Here is a 20,340-nt window from a genome sequence, read left to right as displayed (position 1 = left end):
AGCAGTAATGGGGTAGCAAATGAGTCACAAATTACAGTTGCATCTGTTACTAGACCACATTAGTGCCAAAATAACGGCAAACGCAGCCATAGGGTTATGTTCATTAGCCAACCACGTTTGTGGCCAATTCATCCCTTTGTTGCTGAGGACTCAGGGTAACGCAGTAAGAAATTGACATCTTTCGGGGTCATTGTAAGAATGCATACGTTGGAAAAAATCTAATATTTCATTCTGGCTTTCAGATGTGTTCTTATGAGTCTGTGTTTTGCATTTATTGACTCTGCTAAGAACCTCAAGGTGATTAGTTGTCCCACCACAGATCCCCACAGCTGTGATCTCTTTATTTCCAGGGAGATGGAAATAATATCTGACAGGTTCTATGTGTAAGAAGTGTTTTTCTTTGCTTTTTTCTCCCCTAGAGTTTGTTTCTCTTTTTTTTCCCCAATGCTTATTATATGATATCATCCTTGATAGTTTGAAGAATGATGCTTTTTAACTCTTAATTAGTTCTCATGGCCTATAATAGCAGACTCCAATTAACTTGCACAAGTTCATGCTTTCAAATATTATTAATAATAAACGAACTATAACTTTGACCCTCTGAGCTAGGAATAAAAAATATGTGGGTGGCTCACTATATATATATGCATATAGGTATATATGTATATACACACACACAAGTCATAAATATATAGAAATATACATGCCTGTTACATTATATATACATTATATAATATATATTATATATAATAACATGCATATATATGTTATAAAATATAAGGAACAGAATGTGAGTGTATCTATATTTATATCTTTTAGCAGACATTCCATATGCCATATATGTTTTATATATGCATGTTATTATATATATAATATATATTTATTCATTTTTCTTTCTGTACCTTGATTTCCCCTCTTCCCCAAACATCCAATTATTTTCTAAGAAAGATGGTTCCTATGGTTGAGTGAGGCAGCCCTGATTTACGTAAAAGAACCTACCGTAAAACACAGAATCTCTGTAGCAGGGAAGAAAAACAATTCATGAAGATGTACTTAAGTTTTGAGATGTCACACTTGTCTAAGCAAGTGAGCAACATCGATGTCGTTAGTATGTCTATATCAATATAGCTCTGTGCTCTCTAGGTAGTCTTTAAAAGTTGAAGACTGTTAGAAAATGTTTCGATAAACACATATTAAAATGTTCACATAAAAGAAAATAACCCTCCCTCTAGTTTAAATACAAGCATGGTGCCTTTTAATAGGAGCTCTGATAATCCTTATATAAAGTGTTGCATGACACACAATTTCCATGGAAGCTTTCATTGCACTTGGGAATATACCAATAAGGAAATTAAAAAACCAAACCGCAAATTTAATATTACTTGTTTTATAGATTGTGGCAGAAAGTAAATATGTGTAATGTTCACTTCTGGATTAATGCTGTGTATGCGTGCACCACAAAATCGTCAGCATTTTATGAAGCATGTGGATCGCGTAAGCGGTTTGAGCTGTTTCACTAACATATCAATAAAGTGGCAATTTGTTATATAGCCAAATCTAATGTCGCTGATGCTCCAGCTAACAACAAAGACAGATGTTGCTAATTAAGTACGCATTAAAAAACTGTTAATACTGATACTCCATTAAAACCATATGATAATGAGACTTAAATCTTTAATCAGAATGATCAGCAAAACTTTATATATGGAAATCTGTGTTTAAGATGTTTTCATTTGAGAAATAAATATTTGGCCTACATATGTAGTGTTTTCATGAAAAGTCTTTCTTCTTCCCTCCAAGGAGGAATAAAAAATATAAGGAACAAAATGTGAGGATATCTATATTTTGTTTCCTTTTAGCAGACATTCCATACGCCAAGCCTGGGGGACGAGGAGTTTGAAATCCCACCCATCACGCCTCCTCCAGAGTCCGACCCCGCCCTGGGCATGCCTGATGTACTGCTACCCTTTCAAGCTCTCAGTGATCCACTGCCTTCCCAGGGAAGCGAATTCACACCCCAGTTTCCTCCTCAAAGCCTGGATCTTCCTTCTATTACAATCTCAAGAAATCTTGTGGAACAAGATGGTGTGCTTCATAGCAGTGGGTTACATATGGTAGGCACCACATTTATTGCTTGAAAGTCTTGTTATCTTTTGCACTATCATGATAAAGATCTGAGTGTTCATTCTGGAGTATGTTCCTGCTTGTCCACTGTGGACATGTAGACTGTTATACCTGCTACCATTCAAACGTGGGCACAGTCCTGGATCAGTACCTGGTATTGGGTTGATTGACAGTTGTAGAAAAGAGGATGACCAAGGAGATCCTTCTAATATGACCATTTTTTAAGAGGTCTGATTCATGGGTTTGGAAGTAGCCAGTCTTCCTTTGCCTCTGGTTGAATACAGAGGTGTGCTTGGTTTGAAAGTTTACCCAGGTGAGATTTTAGAAATGGAAACCTTTGTCAGGTGTGCCTGGGTCTTTTGAACTTGTTGGATTACAAGGTAAAGTTGATGATACATGATTTGCTCCTGCCTCAAATGAAATATCAAACTGTGATTCAGAGAAAAGAAAAAAAAATAATAATTGCTTATAACCAGCAGAGGAAAATATAGAATCGGTCATTGTGTGAAATGCATCTAATGATGTTATTTATTGTCATAAACATCAAATAAGGCACTCTGGAGAGCCAAGATTACTAATGCAATAATTTTGATTCTATTTTTCTTGGTGTGCAATTACAGTCAGCAATCACCAGAGTAAATCTGCTTAAGTATTTTAAACTCTTCTGCTGAGATTGTCAGGTTTTTTTCCACCATAGTATGTAATGCATTTGTGTCTGTCTAGGTGAGGTACTAAGCAGATATTTTAAAACAAGATTAATAGTTTATAGGGCTTAAAAAAAAACTCTGATAAAATGAAACAGATGTGTTGGTATAACAAAAAACAAATCCTATTTCTTGTTTACATATTTCTCTGCACTTTAGGACCATGCCAGTGATGTTTATTGGTTTCATTGTTAATTCCCCAGATAACAGCATATGATTGCAAAATATGTAGTGGATTAGCAGTGCAAAGATTCAGTGTGCTCTCTGAAATACAAGATTACTTTCCCAAATAGGATTGCTGCAACATAATTTTCTTTGCCTGTGATCTTTTGTGTTTAAGCTGAACATGAGGGTTTTTATTTTTAATTTTTTTTTTAAGTCAGAAAAAGAATGCAGTGAGCAGTCGGGAAATGGTCATTAAGTATTCATCAACGTTACTCGACATCACAAATAATTGTTTCCTGTGGACTTTCCTACGTTCTTGTCCCTTTGACACTAGAAAGGAGGGTTCCGTCCCTTTCCGATACAGGCAGGCTTGTAACATTGTGCCTGGAAAATAATAACAATAAAAAAGGGTGTTTAGTCGCCAACCAGGTTAGCCAGGACTGTGCCATTTATTCATAGAGGCTCAGCCAGGCTCATTTAAGTTGCAGAAATAGTTAAGAGACCATATAATGTATGCTAAAATGTGTACTTTATTAAATTGGTAAATATTTATTAATAATATAAGAATCTGCCTTTAAATTAAACATCTGATGAATTACCTTGCCTTAAAGCTATAAAACTGTTATTGCTGCTATAAAAAAGTGTAAAGGAGGCATTTTGACTATGAAATTTCATTTCATGGTCAATTGAATTTACTATATTGGAAAGAACTAAAGATGGAATCATAAAATAATTATGATATTCACATACACTTAAAGAACAATGCTTTCAGGGACTGGCGTTGGGGGAGAGAACTCAATTTTTAATGCTTCTTCTGTAATGTATGGGCTAATCACTAAAGCAGTTGAATTATTTCATTGATTTTTAAAAGTATAGGTACTTCAGCTAAGTGCAGGCTGTTGTCATGGTATTTACATGGACCTCATCACATTTATTGGTGCCTTTTTGAAGTTTGGCTGAACCTGAATGCCATTTATTTGGGCTGGAAACAAACTAATCTTGTTGAAAATTCTAGTAGAATTTCACCTTGAAGAAATGTCATGGGATTTTAAATCACAAATGTTGGAAAAAATAAAATGTACTGGGACAGAATTATGATGAATACAATGTGTCGTTGGCTTTGTTCTATGGACTACCTGACATGTTCACCTATAAACTTGAATTCAGAATCGCCAGAGGCATGGTTAAAAATAGGTTATGTCAAGGTTCTTCTATATCTCCCTCCGGGTACCGAGTTGGCTGGCTACATCATAATACTCCACAGAAGCCTCCTCGGAGATTTCCCTGAGGAAGGTCACCAGAAAAATAATAAATAATACTTTCTACCTCATGCATTCAGCTTCCCAGTGCACGTTGGATATTTCCTACCTTATGCAAGGCAGAAGTTTTATTATCCAAATGAATATGGCAGTCTGTTAAGGATTACTATGGTGCGTTAAGACTATCATATAAGAAGAAAAGCCAGCTTGTTTATATGTTGCATTGAACCAGCTTTTTTTCAGAGCCACATCGGTTTTCCTTTAGAATGAGTGACAGTTTTGTCACATTACTGATTAGCTGCATTATTGTTGACAACAAGCACAACACGTTTATCTTCCTTAAATTTATGCCATTATATTTAAAAACAGAAAGCAGGAACATAAAAAGGGGGATTAAAAAGAGCCCAATGATTAGCATTCACATTTCAAAATATGCAAATAATGCCCTAGTATTCAAAAGTGAATTGCTGAAAAATTGAATGTCGAAGCATTTGTGGCTTCAAAGAACAACCTTGATTTGCTTGTCGTGGATACGTATGTTTTGAAACAGGATGTGGTTGGCAAGTCAAAATCAACTGTAGATTTTGCTTAAAAATTCGTTCCCCTTAAGCATTATTGTCAGTTCAGATGATCATCTGGAAATTATTTTAATCTACAAAAGATCGCAATTCTAAAAATCTACAATGTGCGCTCCAAAGGATTTTTTTTAACACCTCTCTATAATCTGCCCAGCCCGCTGAGTAGCATTGACATCAGTAGTACATCAATTTCAGAAAGTGGATTATTTTTACTAGACAGCTATTGTGACATATTGGGTCAGTCATAAATGAAAGATATTCATGCAAGCATGCAATACTTGTAATGAAGTCTCACTCTGACCTTCTGTATGATTGATTCTGTAATTTAGTTTTCTCAGGCAGTGCCTGAAATGAAATGAAATCATGTTGAACAAGTTTTGAATACCCACAGTGCACCAGGAGAAGAAAAATCTGCAGCCCCAGAGGCTTGAGAGAGAGCAGATGAACGATTTATCTCTATGCTATTATAGCCTATGCCAGCATTCAACATTTCTTCTTCTTCTCCTTTTTTTTTTTTTTTTTCTTATTTGGCTTAAGTACTTAATTCTGCAGGTAGCTGTAAATGGGAAAATAAAATGCTGTTCTGATTTAAAATGACAGGACAGGAGTATGTGCGAGGGACTGATAAAATATCTTCAATAGAACTGACCTTTCATGTAGCTGAAAGTTACTGGGGGATTCATCCTCATAATTACCATATAGATTATTTTTATTTCTTTCCTGCAATGAAACATTTCAGAGAGCAGTAGTGCTGATTGAATGAAAATTGAACTTGTTAACATTCTTTTCAGCTTAGCCTGTTGTACATAACAGAAGGTTAGCTTTGATGAATTTCAAAATTCTCTTTGATATCGAAGAAACAGACAGTAAAATAATTGTCTCTAGTCTGATATTTTGTATTGCCCCCCAAAAGAGAATTTATAAAACACACTGATAATTCACACACTTCCCCCCACCCCTACATTATATTTCACGTGTAGAGGACTGGCATTTTCTGTTTGATTTTGCTTTGGATTTAATTGTGATAGCGCATGTGTCTAGAAAATGCTACAGTGGAGCACAAAATAATAACCAATGTAATATTAGGAAATTGAAAAAGATGGAAGTACAGGAAGAGTCTGAAAGTATCTGTACCTGTTAAGGCACTAGGAAAAAAAAGTCCTATAGAAGATACTCGTGCAGAGAAGAAAATGACAAGCTCTTAAAATATTCATAAGACTCTTAAATCATAAATTACCAGGCTTGTTTTACAAGTTTTTATTTTTCCTAAAACTGTTGGCATGACTCTAATTTTGAAGTTGAATTATTTTCATCTTTACAAAATGACTTTCCTGCCGTTTCATACTTTTGAAAAAATCATACATTAAGAGACATAGCAGACTTTCAATTAATACATTGTTTTTAGCAATGTTGCTTAATGTGTTACAGATAAAACAGTTATTTCATGGGTCATTAATGTGTTTAATGCGTGGAACGTTCTATTAAAACAAGCTCTTATTATTATTATGAACATGTTCATTGCCATTGTCAATAGAGGCTGCACAGCTAAATTCCACAGGATGATTACCATTTAGCCATTTGGGGGGAGGGCACCAATTCTTCATATCAATTGAACAGTTACTTCACTTGTGTTTATTTGGGGTGAAGTTATTGTCAAAAGGTATTTTTATTGTATGTTAACAATAGAAAAGGCACAACTTACATAAGCAAAAAATTCACTTCAAGTGGAAAAGGACCTCATTATACAAAACCTAAGTAATAAAATGAAAACCATATTAACCTACAGCAAGTATTTATTGAGCACCTACTAAGCGCCACATATTAGGGATTTTTGTTGTTGTTGTTTTGGTACTGGGGATTGAATCCAGGAACACTTAACAACTGAGCAACATCCCTAACCCTTTTTATTTTTTACTTTGAAACAAGATATTGCTAAGTTGCTTAGGGCCTCACTAAATTGCTGAGGCTGGCCTTGAATTTGAGATCCTCCTGCCTCAGCCTCCCCAGTTGTTGGGATTATAGGCACACACCACCATACCTAGCTTATGCATTGTTCTTATTCATTAGAAAGTGATTATACTATGTATGAAATTGGTTTTTTTTATTATCAATTCCTCTGTGTAATACAAAAACTCAGAATCTGAATATAGAATGGTGCTTATCAAAATCGACTTTAATTGGCTTTAATTGACAGTTGTCTGCCCAAACTGCCCAAGCTGTAGGCACTTCTACTTCTTTCTTGGGGGAAATAAATAGCCTTGTACCATTCAGAGCTTAAAATAAGTATTCTTTGTTCTCACTGACCTGATCATGCGAGTGCCGTCTTTAAGGTTAAATTCAGGGTTATCTATTAAAGTGGGAATGTGTTCCAAACTTCTTCTAGCTCCAGTTAGCTGTCAGTGAGTGCAGTGTGATATGTGACTGCTTGCTTGATTTATAACATTTACAGGAAAGTGTTGTTGCAAAGTTATGCTATGGTTTATTTCTCTGTATTTTCTTTTTTAGCATGGATCTTTATAGTTGAGTATTATGGAAACCTAGTAATGATATAGGACCTGTCCAAACACCATTGACATTCAGATTGCCAAATAAAACTGACACCGTGGTTCAAATGTTTTTAGAGGAACAAAAGTAACTCTTTACATCATTACCCCAGTTTCTTTTATTTGGGGCACTGACCATTCTTTAAAATGGTCTCCTTGGCTTGTTCACCCCCGCCTGCTCTCCACCAGAGTACAGACTCTAGGAGGGCAGGAATCTGGCCTCTTTTGCTACTTGCTGTCATCTTAGGGCCTACCATAGCCACTAGGCTGGCACACACCAGGCCCTTGGACTGTACTTTATTGGTTCAATGTATGAATAAATGAAAGGACAGTGAGAGAGTATTCATCTGTTGTTAAGAATGTACCTTAGGGCTGGGGATGTGGCTCAGGCGGTAGCGCGCTCGCCTGGCATGCGTGCGGCCCAGGTTCGATCCTCAGCACCACATACAAACAAAGATGTTGTGTCCGCCAAGAACTAAAAAATAAATATTAAAAATTCTCTCTCTCTCTCTTTCTCCTCTCTCACTCTCTCTTAATTTAAAAAAAAAAAAAAAAAAAAAGAATGTACCTTGACTCCTACATTAGGCTGGAGGGAAGGGAACTTCAGTTATCAACAGCTGGAAAGGTAGAATTCCTCTGTATGATTTTCAGTTAGAACTGAATCATAAAAAAAAAAAAAAATCTCTGGAGTGGATTCCTTAGGAAAACAAAGGAGTTAGGGGATACATGAGTGAATTACCATTAAGAGTTGATAATAAACTCATGAAAATTTTATTTTGCTAAGAAACTATTAATTAACTCTTGGGAAGACTGTTTTCCATGAAAACTTTCTTATGGAGGTATGTTTGATTATAACCCTGAGAGTACTTATTAAGGAAAAATCATCTACTGCAGTGAAGATACTTTAATGAATATCAAGTTGGTGGTATGTGGGTCTGTAATTACATTGGTACCGTAGGTATGCATTGGGCTTAGCTGTGTGTGTGTGTCTCAGGGTCTTTTGGGGTTAGAAATATACTACCTAGCTGAATAGAACCATTTGATTTGGAAATAAAATTTTAACACTGCTATAGGACATAGCTAAATAACTGGGCATAAAATTACTGGCTTGAATGTTATACTTGTAATTTTGATATTTATTAATACAAAGTAATTTTGACTACAGATAATTGTTTAATTTCTCCATTTCTCAAGAAATGTTCATTAAAAAACTGGCACAGTGAAAAATATATTTAGTCACACTCTCAAACATATTGGAGTTATTTGCTTCTTAATTGGATGTTATCCTCTATTATGAAAACCTGATATTGGATTGTTACGGAGAATATTTATTTGTAAGTGTAAGTAAAAGGTACATTAAGTGCATTTGCCTATTAGATTTAAAAAAATCTTTTATGTTGAAATCAGTCTGGGTGGAAAGAAGCACCATTGTAATGACCAAGAATGGTTAAAATCAGAATAAAATACTTTCAATGTAACATTTAAAGTAAAAAAAAAAAAATTTGAAAGCAAATATATTTGCAAAAAAAAAAAAAAAGAAGAAAGAAAAAGAAAGAAAGAAAAAAGGAAGAAAGAAAGAAAAAATCCACACTACCCAGAAAACAATATTAGAGAGGTGTAATTTATACAGTCTTCAGTGTGAACACTTTGCTTTGGGCCTGAGTGAAACAGAGAAGATGATTTAAATAGGTAGAAGAAGTAGTTTTCTTGACTCAGCAAATAGAAGCAAACTGTACCCATTCCTTTTCCCCTGTGCTTCCCAAGACATATTTTTGACGTCCACACTGGCTAAAGCAATAAGTGATTTATACAGTAAGCCCATCCTTCATCTTTCAGTTCATTCAGTCTTGGTTAAGTTTTGTGCTGGGGATTGAACCCAGGGGTGCTTAACCACTGAGACAATCTCAGGTACTTTTTATTTATTTATTTTTTTAGTTTGAAACGGGATCTTGCTAGGTTGCTGAGGGTCTTGCTAAGTTACTGAGGCTGGCTTTGAACTCATGATCCTTCTGCCTCAGCCTCCCTAGTTTCTGGGATAACAAGTGGGTGTCGCCATGCCTAGCCACACCTCTCTTTTGTCTTCCTTGAATAAGAGAAACCACAAGTTAGGCCCAGAGCCTTAGACATAAGGCCCCATATTTATCCTAAACGAACAGTTTTCCTCTCTTCTCTTGGTATTTATTTGGCATGCCGTTTGTCATGAGCGAATCTAGTTTTTCGTTTGTGTTTGTGATTGAAGGTTTCCTTTTCAATATAGAAAAATCTAGATTTTTTTAACAGTTCACTTAAATAATTGACGTTCAATAATTGACGGTTTTTCAGGCAATTTAAGAAAACAAGGACTGCTTCCAGAAATATCCACTCATTGGCTTCCCATTGAAAAGACAGAGAGGCCCCTCATCAGGTAGAGACCAGCGCTGGGTTGCTGTCCACACTGGGCATCCCATGCATGAGTTGTGCCTTTAGGTCAAGAGGACCAGAACCTGCCTACTCTGAATGCCTTGTGATGGCGAAAATTAACACTTGTTTTCTCTTCAAAACATAGTTTGAGGGATTAGGCTGCACATTTCTATTTGAACTAAACCAAAATGCCCACAGGTGGTTTAAACGGGTTGCCCATGAAGAGGGTCAGTTACTGGAATGGATGACCCTCTCGATGGAGAGACGCCAGCCCTTAAACATGCCAAGGCTTTCTTCTACTCTGGGAACACAATCCAGACTGCCTAAAATGGACCATAAAGCCTGTCACTTTATGGCCACTGCCTTCCAGTCTCATGGCGGCCTTGCTTGTCCTGGCCCGGCGATTCTGGCCTCCATGTCCTTCCCTGTGCATGCGTCCTCATGCAGGGCCTTGGCTCGTGTTCCTGTCTGCTTGGGATGCAATGCCCTCTTTTCCAGCTCAGTTTGCTTCCGCCTCCCTTTGTGCCCTGTCTCTTCTGGTCCCCTCCTCTGGGGGGCATCCTGTGTCACTCGCCTACTTTGCATCATCTGGCCCCTTCCATCTCTCTGGTCCCACTGCATTTCCTCTCCACCTTGCCCAGCCTGCTTCTGGCTCCCCTGTTTTTTCCACCTTGTGAGTCGGCCAGACTTGATCCCTGCTCACTTTGCACCTGCTGTTCCCTCTGCCTGGAACACGCTTCCCGCCCATCTCTGGCTCTTCCTTGCTCCTCTCTATCTGCTCCTGTGTCATCTTTTTAAAAGAACTTCCTTACTAGCCTAATGAATGCAAACATCCTCCCCAATAACTTTTTTTTTTCTTCATGGTATTTGTCACAATTTGAATCTTCTTTGTCCTCATGCTTTCTATTTTTAGGGACAAAGCATAAGCTTTAGCTACTCACCCCCACCATCCCTGCCACCCCAAGTAAATGATGTCCTCGATGTTTGTCCAATAGCCTACTTCTCAACAAGGGAGATTTTTGACATTTGTCAGATCGTGCTTGTCAAAGCCTAATAGGAGGGGTCTGCTGGCATCTTGAGTGTAGAACCAGAGAAGATGCCAGACACACAACAATATAGAGGCAGCCCTTCCCCCCAACAGAATTTTCCAGACAAAAGGTCAATATTGAAATTGCAAACTCTTTGTCTAATATCATCCAATAGAGGACAAAGTTTTTCCAAGTGCTGGACTAGGAAGTAATACAAATGAATACTACATATTAACTTGGTGACAGAGTGCTTGCCTAAGTGTGCTGGAGGCCCTGGGTTTGATCCTCAGTAACATAAAAAAAAAAATAAAAGAGTTGGCAAAGCTTCCAGCATCCAGAGCTTATTTCCAGTTATGATAGTGACCATCTCTTGCAATGCACCAGTTAGTTGCCTTGCTTTTAAGTAATCATTGATAAATCTTTCAGGACCCACTTTTAGCAAGTGAGAGGTAATGATTTATAAAAACACATTAAATTTCTTTAGGCTGTATGCATGGTTATATATTTCCTTATTAATATATTACTACTATATAAGAATCGTGAGCTATCTCTTGGAGGAGTCTATATAAATTTCTCTGGCTTACCTTTTGTTATACTAAACCTTTTGGTTCATTCCAATTTTTGTTTAGAATAATGTTTAAAAGACATGGTAATTTTGTTTTCAAAGATGTGAGCGTTGATATGTTGACTTCACCTCCCTGGCATATAATAGGTGCTCAATAAATACTTTTGAACTGAACTGACAGCTTCCTCTTTTTTAAGTGGGAATCCTAAGATCAAAGGAAGTGTCTTCTAAAGGTTACATTTTTTTTTCTTTTTTTGGTATGGAAAATGATTGGCGCCTTTGGGGAATCAAGTTCCCTTAAGCGGTTGTTAATAATTGGTGACCCTAAAGGAGCTTGAATTTCTAAAGAGACACTTTGACCATTAATCTTCTTATACTATAATCCTCAAGCATGGGAAGTTATTAGTGGATGACTGTAAGCCGTGGTAAATGCTAGCACATTTTGATGCGTTGATGATGTGAGGCAGAGGTTACTTGAAAATATTCTAGAGCGTCCTGCCCTGTGGAAAATGAGGATGCGGCCAGCATCTTTGGTGGCGATCTCAAGGGCCATTCCTTTCTCTGCAGGTACCTTCTACCTTTCAGGCACTGCAGCTCCTCTGGAGAATAGTGTTTCCAAGAAGCAAGTGTCACTGCTAGCTTAGTGACATAGGGAATCACTCTTACCAAAGAATTGGTATAGTAATAGTATCAAGACTTTCTAAAGGATTAAATTAGAAAATAGATGGCAAGTTTAGCAGAACCTCTGGCACAGAGCCAACACCTAGTAATGTTCCTTATTAGTACATTGAACTGCAGCTGCCCATCAGCAGGGGTTTCCAAGCAGCCTGCTCATTTACAGGCATATATGGCCGGTGGAATTCAGGGAGAGTTGGCAGGCCAGGAAGAAGAACATGTTTTTGGTCTTCTGTTCCATTAGGAGATCTGTCTAAAATGCTGTAGTCGTGGGTGAGTCCATGCAGCATCTTTCTGTGCTGATTTCCACAGGCATTGGAGCGAAGAGGGCAAAGTAACTCCTCTGTTAATGAAAAAGCTGCATAAATCTGATTAGCATAGTTCATGGTCATGCTAGTTAACTAATTTATTATTATACAGTCAGAATTAAAACAATTTAAATGTACTCTGGACATTGCTTGTTGATTAAAAAATCCAGATTTCAATAAGTCTGAAAAGACTTTGAAAATATTCTATTTAAGTGTGTATGGGAGTAAATTTAAGGGTAAGATAGGTAACTTAATTGCCTGTTATTGGGGGGTGGAATTGAATAATAAGTGAATAATGACTAAACCTCAAAAAAAAAAAAAACATGGAAGACTGGACAGAAAGCTCAAAGCTTAGAAGAAATGGGTTCATTTTTTTGGTCAGAACGCCAATCAAATAAATAAATAAATAAATGAGATAAAGTGTTTACATCAAATCTACTTTTAGGACAGAAACCTGCAGAAGGTCACCTACCGATGGAATGTCATATTTTAGGATCAATGGAAGAGAATGTTGTGAGAGAGGAAAGAGTGGGGTTGATGGGTTACGTGTGACATTTTCTTCAGGATCAGACTAATTTTAATAATTCTGCAATTATTAGGAGATTGAAAATTTATATATTTAATATTAAACTAACAATTTGCTAGACCATTTTAACCACTTGTGTAATCTTCTGTTTAGCTTTTCGTGACTCAAGTATTTTAGCGTTTCTTTGTTTTGTTTTGTGTTTTGGTGACAAGTTTGTCAAAACAGTGTACACAGGTAGAGAGGGAAAGTTGAGTCTCTCCTCTTCATTCCCCAAGTCCTACCCTGGAATGTGACCTAATGTAACTGTTGTAACTTCCTCTTTCTTCTTTATTTGTTTGTTTATTTTTGGTACCAGGTATTAAACCCCACTGAGATACATCCCTGGCCATTTTTATTTATTTATTTTTTAATTTTGAGACAGTGTCTCACTAAGTTGCCTAGGGCTTCGCTTAGTTGCTGAGGCTGGCTTTGAATTTGGCATCCTCCTGCCTCAGCCTCCCTAGCTGCTTGGATTACAGGCGTGAACTGCCATGTTTGGCCTTTCTCTGTTTGTTTTTGTTTAACAAAAATAGGGACTGTGTTCTACAATTTTTTTTACAACTTGTCCTTTTGTTTGGACATCTTGGATGTCACTCTAGGTCAGTGGTTTGTCAACTGGGAATGATTTTCGCTTCCCAGAAGGCAATGTCTAGAGATGCTTACTATCATACATGTGTGGGGAAGGAGGTTTCTCTGAGCATCTAGAGGGTAGAGGCTGAGGATACTGCTGAAGCACCCAAACGCACAGCACGAGCCCCACAACAAAAATTAAAATTATCTGATCCAAAATGTGAATGGAGCTAAGACTGAGAAAGTCTGCCCTAGGTCAATATGCATAAATCTAATTCATTATTTTTAAAAGCTTCATAACACTTTGTAGTACAGTAGAACATAATTCAAGTAGCCCTTTGATACTGCTTCTTATTTAGTAGCATTTGTATGTTTAACATGAAGAAATTTAGTTTTTAACAATTTATTCTGCTTCTTTAAAGAGCAAAAATAAGCCTTCTCAGAAGGACTCGAAAGAGGGACCGTTAAGAATTCATAGGCTTGTGTATAAAATTAGATTCTGGGTCACCGAGAGCCAAGAAAATTTGGTTTCAGTAAAATCACAGACTCACTCTAAATGACAAGTCTTGAAGTCATTCGAAAAGCATGTCTTCATTTTTTGATTCTTTGGAATTAAGAAAGACAAGAGAGAAAAAGAAGCAATAATAATTCTAAAGTCTTTTGTACAACTCCCCAGAACAGAGAAGGTTACTTTTTAAGTCACCGACACCACTTTCAGAGAAAACTAAATTCTGATGATCTCTACCTTCTCTTTCCACATTAAAAAAAAAAAAAAATCCATTAGTACATTAAATCATGGTGGCATTGAACAAAAGAAAACAGAGTAGGTTTAAGTGAAAAAAAAAAAAAAAAAACGGGTATCTGATCTGAAAGACATGAAATGACTTCCAGATGCCATTGACATGTACCTAGCATTGGAATGCCCCTTTGGCTCACCGAGGGGGTTGCAAAGACAGGATGCCCTGCAGCAGACACGTGTTGTTCTGTGAAAGCAAAGCTCTGTGTTTCCCGAGTCTGTCCTCTCTGTGTGTCATTGCGTTCCTTGAAGGACCAACTCTCCTTGACTCACAGAGCTGAGTGGAGGGTAGTGGAACCGCTCTGTGCAAAAGGGTAGCAGACTGGTTGGTGAGCCCAAAAGGGCTGGGTCCCTGTTTCTGCCTTTCCCTCCTTGACCAGCAAGAATTTCATCTTTCCTTTTGCTGATAGTCTTTCAAAAAAAAAAAAAAAAAAGTCATCCCAAGACAGTGTGCAGTCAAACAGCCTGCACTGGATATTTGGGGTATTTGGGTTTTGTGCTCCTGAGTTTACAATGACCTGGCAGGAGTCTTTCTATTTACTTAATTCATACAGAATATCATCCTGCAATCATCCAACCTGCAAAATTGCAACAGGTTGGATCTAAGGAGCTGATAACTTTATGCATTTGTGGATATTTGGGGAAACTAAAAGCCTTTTCTGCCCTTGCCATTGCTGTTGTAGGATCAGAGCCACACACAAGTCTCTCAGTACCGCCAAGACCCCTCCCTGATCATGAGGTCCATCGTCCACATGACGGATGCTGCGCGATCGGGGATCATGCCTCCTGCCCAGCTCACCACCATCAACCAGTCCCAGCTCAGTGCCCAGCTGGGCTTGAATTTGGGAGGAGCCAGCATGCCCCATACATCTCCTTCACCTCCAGCAAGCAAATCGGCCACACCCTCGCCTTCCAGCTCCATCAACGAGGAGGATGCGGAGGAAGCCAGCAGAGTAAGTTAGAGCTGTCAACCCCCAGAGAATTCGCCTTGCCCCCTACCTCTGGCTGTGAATTTCATTCCTGGTCTAACCCTTGTTTCCTCATGGATTTGGAGTCACATTTAAGTTTATGCTAGTTAAATATTTTTTTCCCCTCTTATTTATTTTCACTAGAAAGGGTATAAACTGAAAATTGGGAGATCTGGTTTCTCTGAGTTGTAAGCCATGGGACAAGTTCATTTAACCCTTGTAAACTTAATTTTCATAATCTGCAAAAGGGAGGGTCTGTACTCCTTTTCCAGAAACTTCTAGAAATTCTAGACTTTGCAAAAATGGGAACTGCTCTGGTTTTCACTGAATGTTCCAAGGGACAAGTTTAAGTTTCATCCAGTTCTTTGGCTGTGCCTCTGCCACTTTTGACAGCTTTGCCTCTTCAGTGATGTTTATCTCTTAGTAAATTCTGATCATGCACATCTTTATTTTTATCATGGGAAACATATTTTTTAAATACATAGATTGATTGCACTTATGACTTTTTAGAATGCCTGGAATGAATACCTTTTCTTTTTTTCTTTTTTTTTTGGTACTGGGGATTGAACCCAGGTGCATTTTACCACTGAGCTACAACACCAGTCCTGATCTTTATTTTGAGACAGGGTCTCATTAATTTGCTGAGGGTCTTGGTAAGTTGACAAGGCTGGCCTCTAACATATGTTCTTCCTGCCTCAGCCTCTTGAGTCGCTGGAATTACAGGAATGTACTACCTACCATACCTGGCTAGTACGAATAACTTCAACATAAAGAATACTGTAATAAAACAGCTACTCTTTACTTTTTTTTATGAATTCTGGGTTGTACACCTACTCTGTACTTGACATTTTACTTGGTTCATTTTACTTGATAAAAAGATTTATAAGAGAATTACTGCCCAAGGGACGCCCCACTGAGGAGGAATAGCAATGTTTAAAACTAACTCCAGATGCGATTAAGGGTATAATTGATGTATCCGGTGTGCTGGGATTATAATCGATTCTGCTTGGGAGAATGATTTGAGGAAACCTTTATTGAGAAGGTTGTATTTGAATGAAGTCTAAGAGGATGCATAAAAGTTTGTGAGGCAGAAGAAAGAAGCCAGCATTCTGGTAGCAGGAACAGTGAGAAGCAATGGAAAGTATATGTGAATTTATTAGTATCATGAACTTTGATGTGGGGGAGGGGAGAAGCAGAAGAAAGAAATGGTGTAAATGTGGTGGCTGAGAGCTGATTAATTATTTGCACAGAGGAATGGCCTAAGCAAATTGATGCTTTAAGAGGGTGATTTTTGGCTACAGATAGAATGCATTACAAAGGGAGGAATCAGAGAAAAGAAAATGCATTAGAAGATTTTTGTTGGTTTGTTTTCTTTCATCAAAGAGCAGATTGGGCAGAAGGTGCCCAATTAATGAGACATTTAACAGAGATTCATTAAGATACAGTGATTCCTCTAGAATTTGAAGAAGAGATGAATTGAGTTTTAGTTTGAGAGACCGCATGACTACCTGTAAATGATAGGATCCACTTAGAAAGAGAAGTGTCCCCACCCCCAGGGGCAGGATGAGTTTGGCATGTAATGGTTGAATTTAGGTGCTTATATTTGAGTCTAGAGCTCACTTCATTGGATCTGGAACTATAGATTGGGGAACCATCAGCCCATAGATGTGAGGACATGGAAGTAATCAGGATTTCTTAGAAAGGGTAAGGAGCAAGTCAAGGCCAGAACTTTGAAAGCATCATTTATTTTAAGTAGTAAATGGAAGTAAAAGAGCTGAAGAAGATTGAGATTGATGGCGAGGACTGGAGATGTGGCTTAGTGGTACAGTGCTTGACTGGCACATGGGTGGCCCTTGGTTTGACCCCCAGCACTGCGAGAGAGAAGAGAGAGAGAGAGAGAGAGAGAGAGAGAGAGAGAGAGAGAGAGAGAGAGAGGCGCAGAAACCAAAGGGACTTCAAGATGAAGGGTTTGGTTTCAAATTTGCTCTGCATTGAGTTCAGGGTTGGCAGATGCAGAGTTGGTAATACTCACACTCACAAGGACTTCACTGTGGTGAAGTGAGAAATAAAGAAACTCAAGGGACATAAGACACAGCTTGGTGACAGCTGGTCATTACACATCAAGGTGGAGTCCTTGCACTGAATGCCCATGTCCACTGATCAGACTTACCTTTGTACCAAACTGAAATCATTACATCTAAGGAGAACCTTCCACGTCACGTCACTCCTATCTTGCTCCATTTTAAGTAAGGGACTCAGTTTTATGTGAAAGCATCTGGGTTTCCAATTTGTTCCCTTTTAAATAACAGTTGAGAAAGGAGGATTCAATGGTGGTTAATTATGTCTCTTTGGGGGTAAAACCATTTTTCTCAGGCTTCCCAGCCCTTTAAATTCAACTACACAAAAGTTTCTCCAGGAAAATTAATTCTGAAAGTTTATTTAAACAATGGGACTATTTCATTTCTGGTTTATTCTTAAAAAGGTAATAATAGCTAAGGCAAGTTACAGTTTTACAAGAGAAGCATCAGAGGTTGTCGACATTTATACCTTGTTTTAAAGAGAATAAAATTGAACTTCTCTCGTTTGGGAAAAAAAAAACAAAACAAAACAGAAAACTGCACTATAAATTGTCTCATTGGTCAGGGTACTTACTTTTGGCACAAACGGTACCAAATTTTCTTCCAGAAAAAGAATATAGTTGTTTGACTCAATTAGAAAAATATGAGCGGATCTATATTTTGTTTTTCTTGTTGCTACAGTAATGTTTTCATTGAAGGAGAACTTGGCTCCAGTTCAAGCTCTAGTTGAAGGATATGGGTTCCTTTGAGTGGAATTAAACAAGTCTCACTCACTCTTGAGATTTTAGAAAAAAAGACAATGAATGGGGTCTACAGATTTATTGAATTGTGTGAGTTATGAAAAATGGCATCTTGAAGGGGAGGTGAGATAAGATTTAACACCCTCTGAAGCATTTTAACTACCTGTCAACTGGGGTGGGTGTTATTACTCCAATGGCACAAATCTAGAAGGTGGCCAGTGGTTTCTTAACTTTCGAAGGTTCAGAGCTTTCAAACAATCTACTTATCAGTTTCCTCTCTAAGAATTTTAGTAATTGGATTAAGTTTCAAACGACCCTCATTCAGAAAGTAATAATACTCTAGGAATATTTGAATTAGGATTTAAGGCCATTAAAAGCCAATCTGTTAGTAACTTGAATCTATCTCAGCTGATCTTGCCCAAGGCTGGCTTTTAAAACAGAATTTGTCAAACACATCAGGATTCTTGATGAAATTAACTGAAAATTGTTTTCAACATAATTGTACTGTAATCGAGGGGAGGGAAAAAAACAAGGTTGATAAATCATTTCCTTTGCTTCTCTGATAAATATCTCATATGATCAATAAAAATAGATGGTAAGAAGTGAATATGAAGCTTAGTAGTTTGTAAATTGTGGGGAGAGGGAGGTGGAATCTATGGATCTATACTGTATCATTTCCATCGTCTTAATTTCAGAATTCATAATGTGAATCAATACCTGTGAGTCTTTATGGCAATTTACTTGTGGATCAAGTTACTTACCACATATAATAAATATCTTCTTATTAGTCCTCTAGTTAGTCTTGGTGATTTTAAGCATCAACTGTGGTTCTTTTACAGGTTTTTAATTTTATGGAGAATATTAATTTATTTTTTATCTCCAGTTAAAGTGGTTTTGACATTTTTACATTTCTTGTTATCCTGTCTTTTAGAAAGTTATTGTTATTTTAGAAAATAAAGTGTGCCAGTGTAGTGTTTACAGCTTCTTTCTCTTTTGAGTTTCCAGAGACTCATTAGCAAAGTAACATTCTGGAAAAAATTTAAAAAAAAAATCAGGCTTAAAAAAATCAATTAAGACCGATCATACATATGGCATATGATTGTGGCAAGGGACCTCGTTTAAAATACCTGAATGTGATCGACATCCAGGATGTTGTTAGGTTTTACTGCTAAAATCCCGGAAAGTGTAAAATATTTTGCTTGTGTGTGCATAAGCACATACCTATAGCATTGCTTGGAATAGTGTTCTGTTTTTCATTGCTCATAATTGCTATTTAGAGCATATGCTGTGAATGTATTGAAGATACTTCTGGGTCTCATTAATCAGTGTTCTAAATGCTAATCTCTGCTGTCCAGTTAACTCTAAGCAAATTCGCCCCTCCCCCGCTTTTGGTGGTGATTCATCTGTTGATGATGCTTAACAAAACCTTCAAAGAACAATTGTGGATCTGAGCAAGTCTTGCTGTATTCTCTGCAAGTACATTCTAGGCAGTGAATTTTCTTCCCGCTTTGCAGGCCATTGGAGAGAAAAGAGCCGCTCCAGATTCTGGCAAGAAGCCCAAGACTCCAAAGAAAAAGAAAAAGAAAGATCCCAATGAGCCGCAGAAGCCAGTATCAGCATATGCCCTGTTTTTCAGAGACACACAGGCTGCAATTAAAGGTCAAAACCCCAATGCAACCTTCGGAGAGGTCTCAAAAATCGTCGCGTCTATGTGGGACAGTCTTGGAGAAGAGCAGAAGCAGGTGAGGCAAAGATCTGAAGTTACCAGAATATTCCTCATGTATTTTCTGAGTGCATCCATTCCATTAATATGATTGCTTCTTATGAAAGCCTTTCTAAGCTATGGCATTAAAACACATGCATATAAATCCAAGCAACTCTCTAGTTACATCGATTTCTCAGTCAGTTTAAGGGTGCATGTTCAGAATCCGGTCACAGGAGGGTTGGAAGAAATCCAGGCAGTAGCCTGCAAGCATCAACTTTTGATGATAATCTTTTCATTTTAAATAATGTGGAATTTTTTTCTCCCTTTGTTCAAAAAGGGCCCTACAAAGGGATTAGGTCCATCCTGCTTGCCTTCCCATTGATCATCTTTCTGAACCCTTGTGCTATCCTGGTGGGTTTCCAAACTTTGAAGCTGCCTCTGCGTGTCTCATTATTGTCACTGGGCATTTGAAATTTTATTCCAAGTTCATTTTAAAGCTAGGCAGTGTGAGAGGTATTCAGAGATTAGCCATGCTGGTGGGAGATACTTCCTTAGGGGCCTAGCCTCCT

The 20,340-nt window shown here is 37.7% G+C and overlaps 1 protein-coding gene across 2 annotated transcripts in view; it reads left to right on the top strand.

The window, feature by feature from the left end:
• The window catches only part of TOX3 (TOX high mobility group box family member 3), a gene marked incomplete at its 3' end in the record, with an annotated part of 103,852 nt that overhangs the window by 76,061 nt on the left and 7,451 nt on the right, over positions 1 to 20,340 (top strand). Inside the window, exons 3-5 of one of the 2 annotated variants that reach the window (XM_081275332.1) lie at positions 1,863 to 2,114; positions 14,964 to 15,233; positions 19,581 to 19,808. In XM_081275332.1, coding sequence (XP_081131458.1) covers positions 1,863 to 2,114; positions 14,964 to 15,233; positions 19,581 to 19,808 — 750 coding nt within the window. Of the gene's footprint in view, positions 1 to 1,859; positions 2,115 to 14,963; positions 15,234 to 19,580; positions 19,809 to 20,340 lie in introns of both variants that reach the window. The other variant, XM_081275331.1, reaches the window with a different exon arrangement.

Source organism: Spermophilus citellus (assembly GCF_964194105.1).
Source record: "Spermophilus citellus genome assembly, chromosome: 18".
In the NCBI taxonomy this organism is placed as follows: domain Eukaryota; kingdom Metazoa; phylum Chordata; class Mammalia; order Rodentia; family Sciuridae; genus Spermophilus; species Spermophilus citellus.
This window is presented reverse-complemented; position numbering and strand designations above follow the sequence as displayed.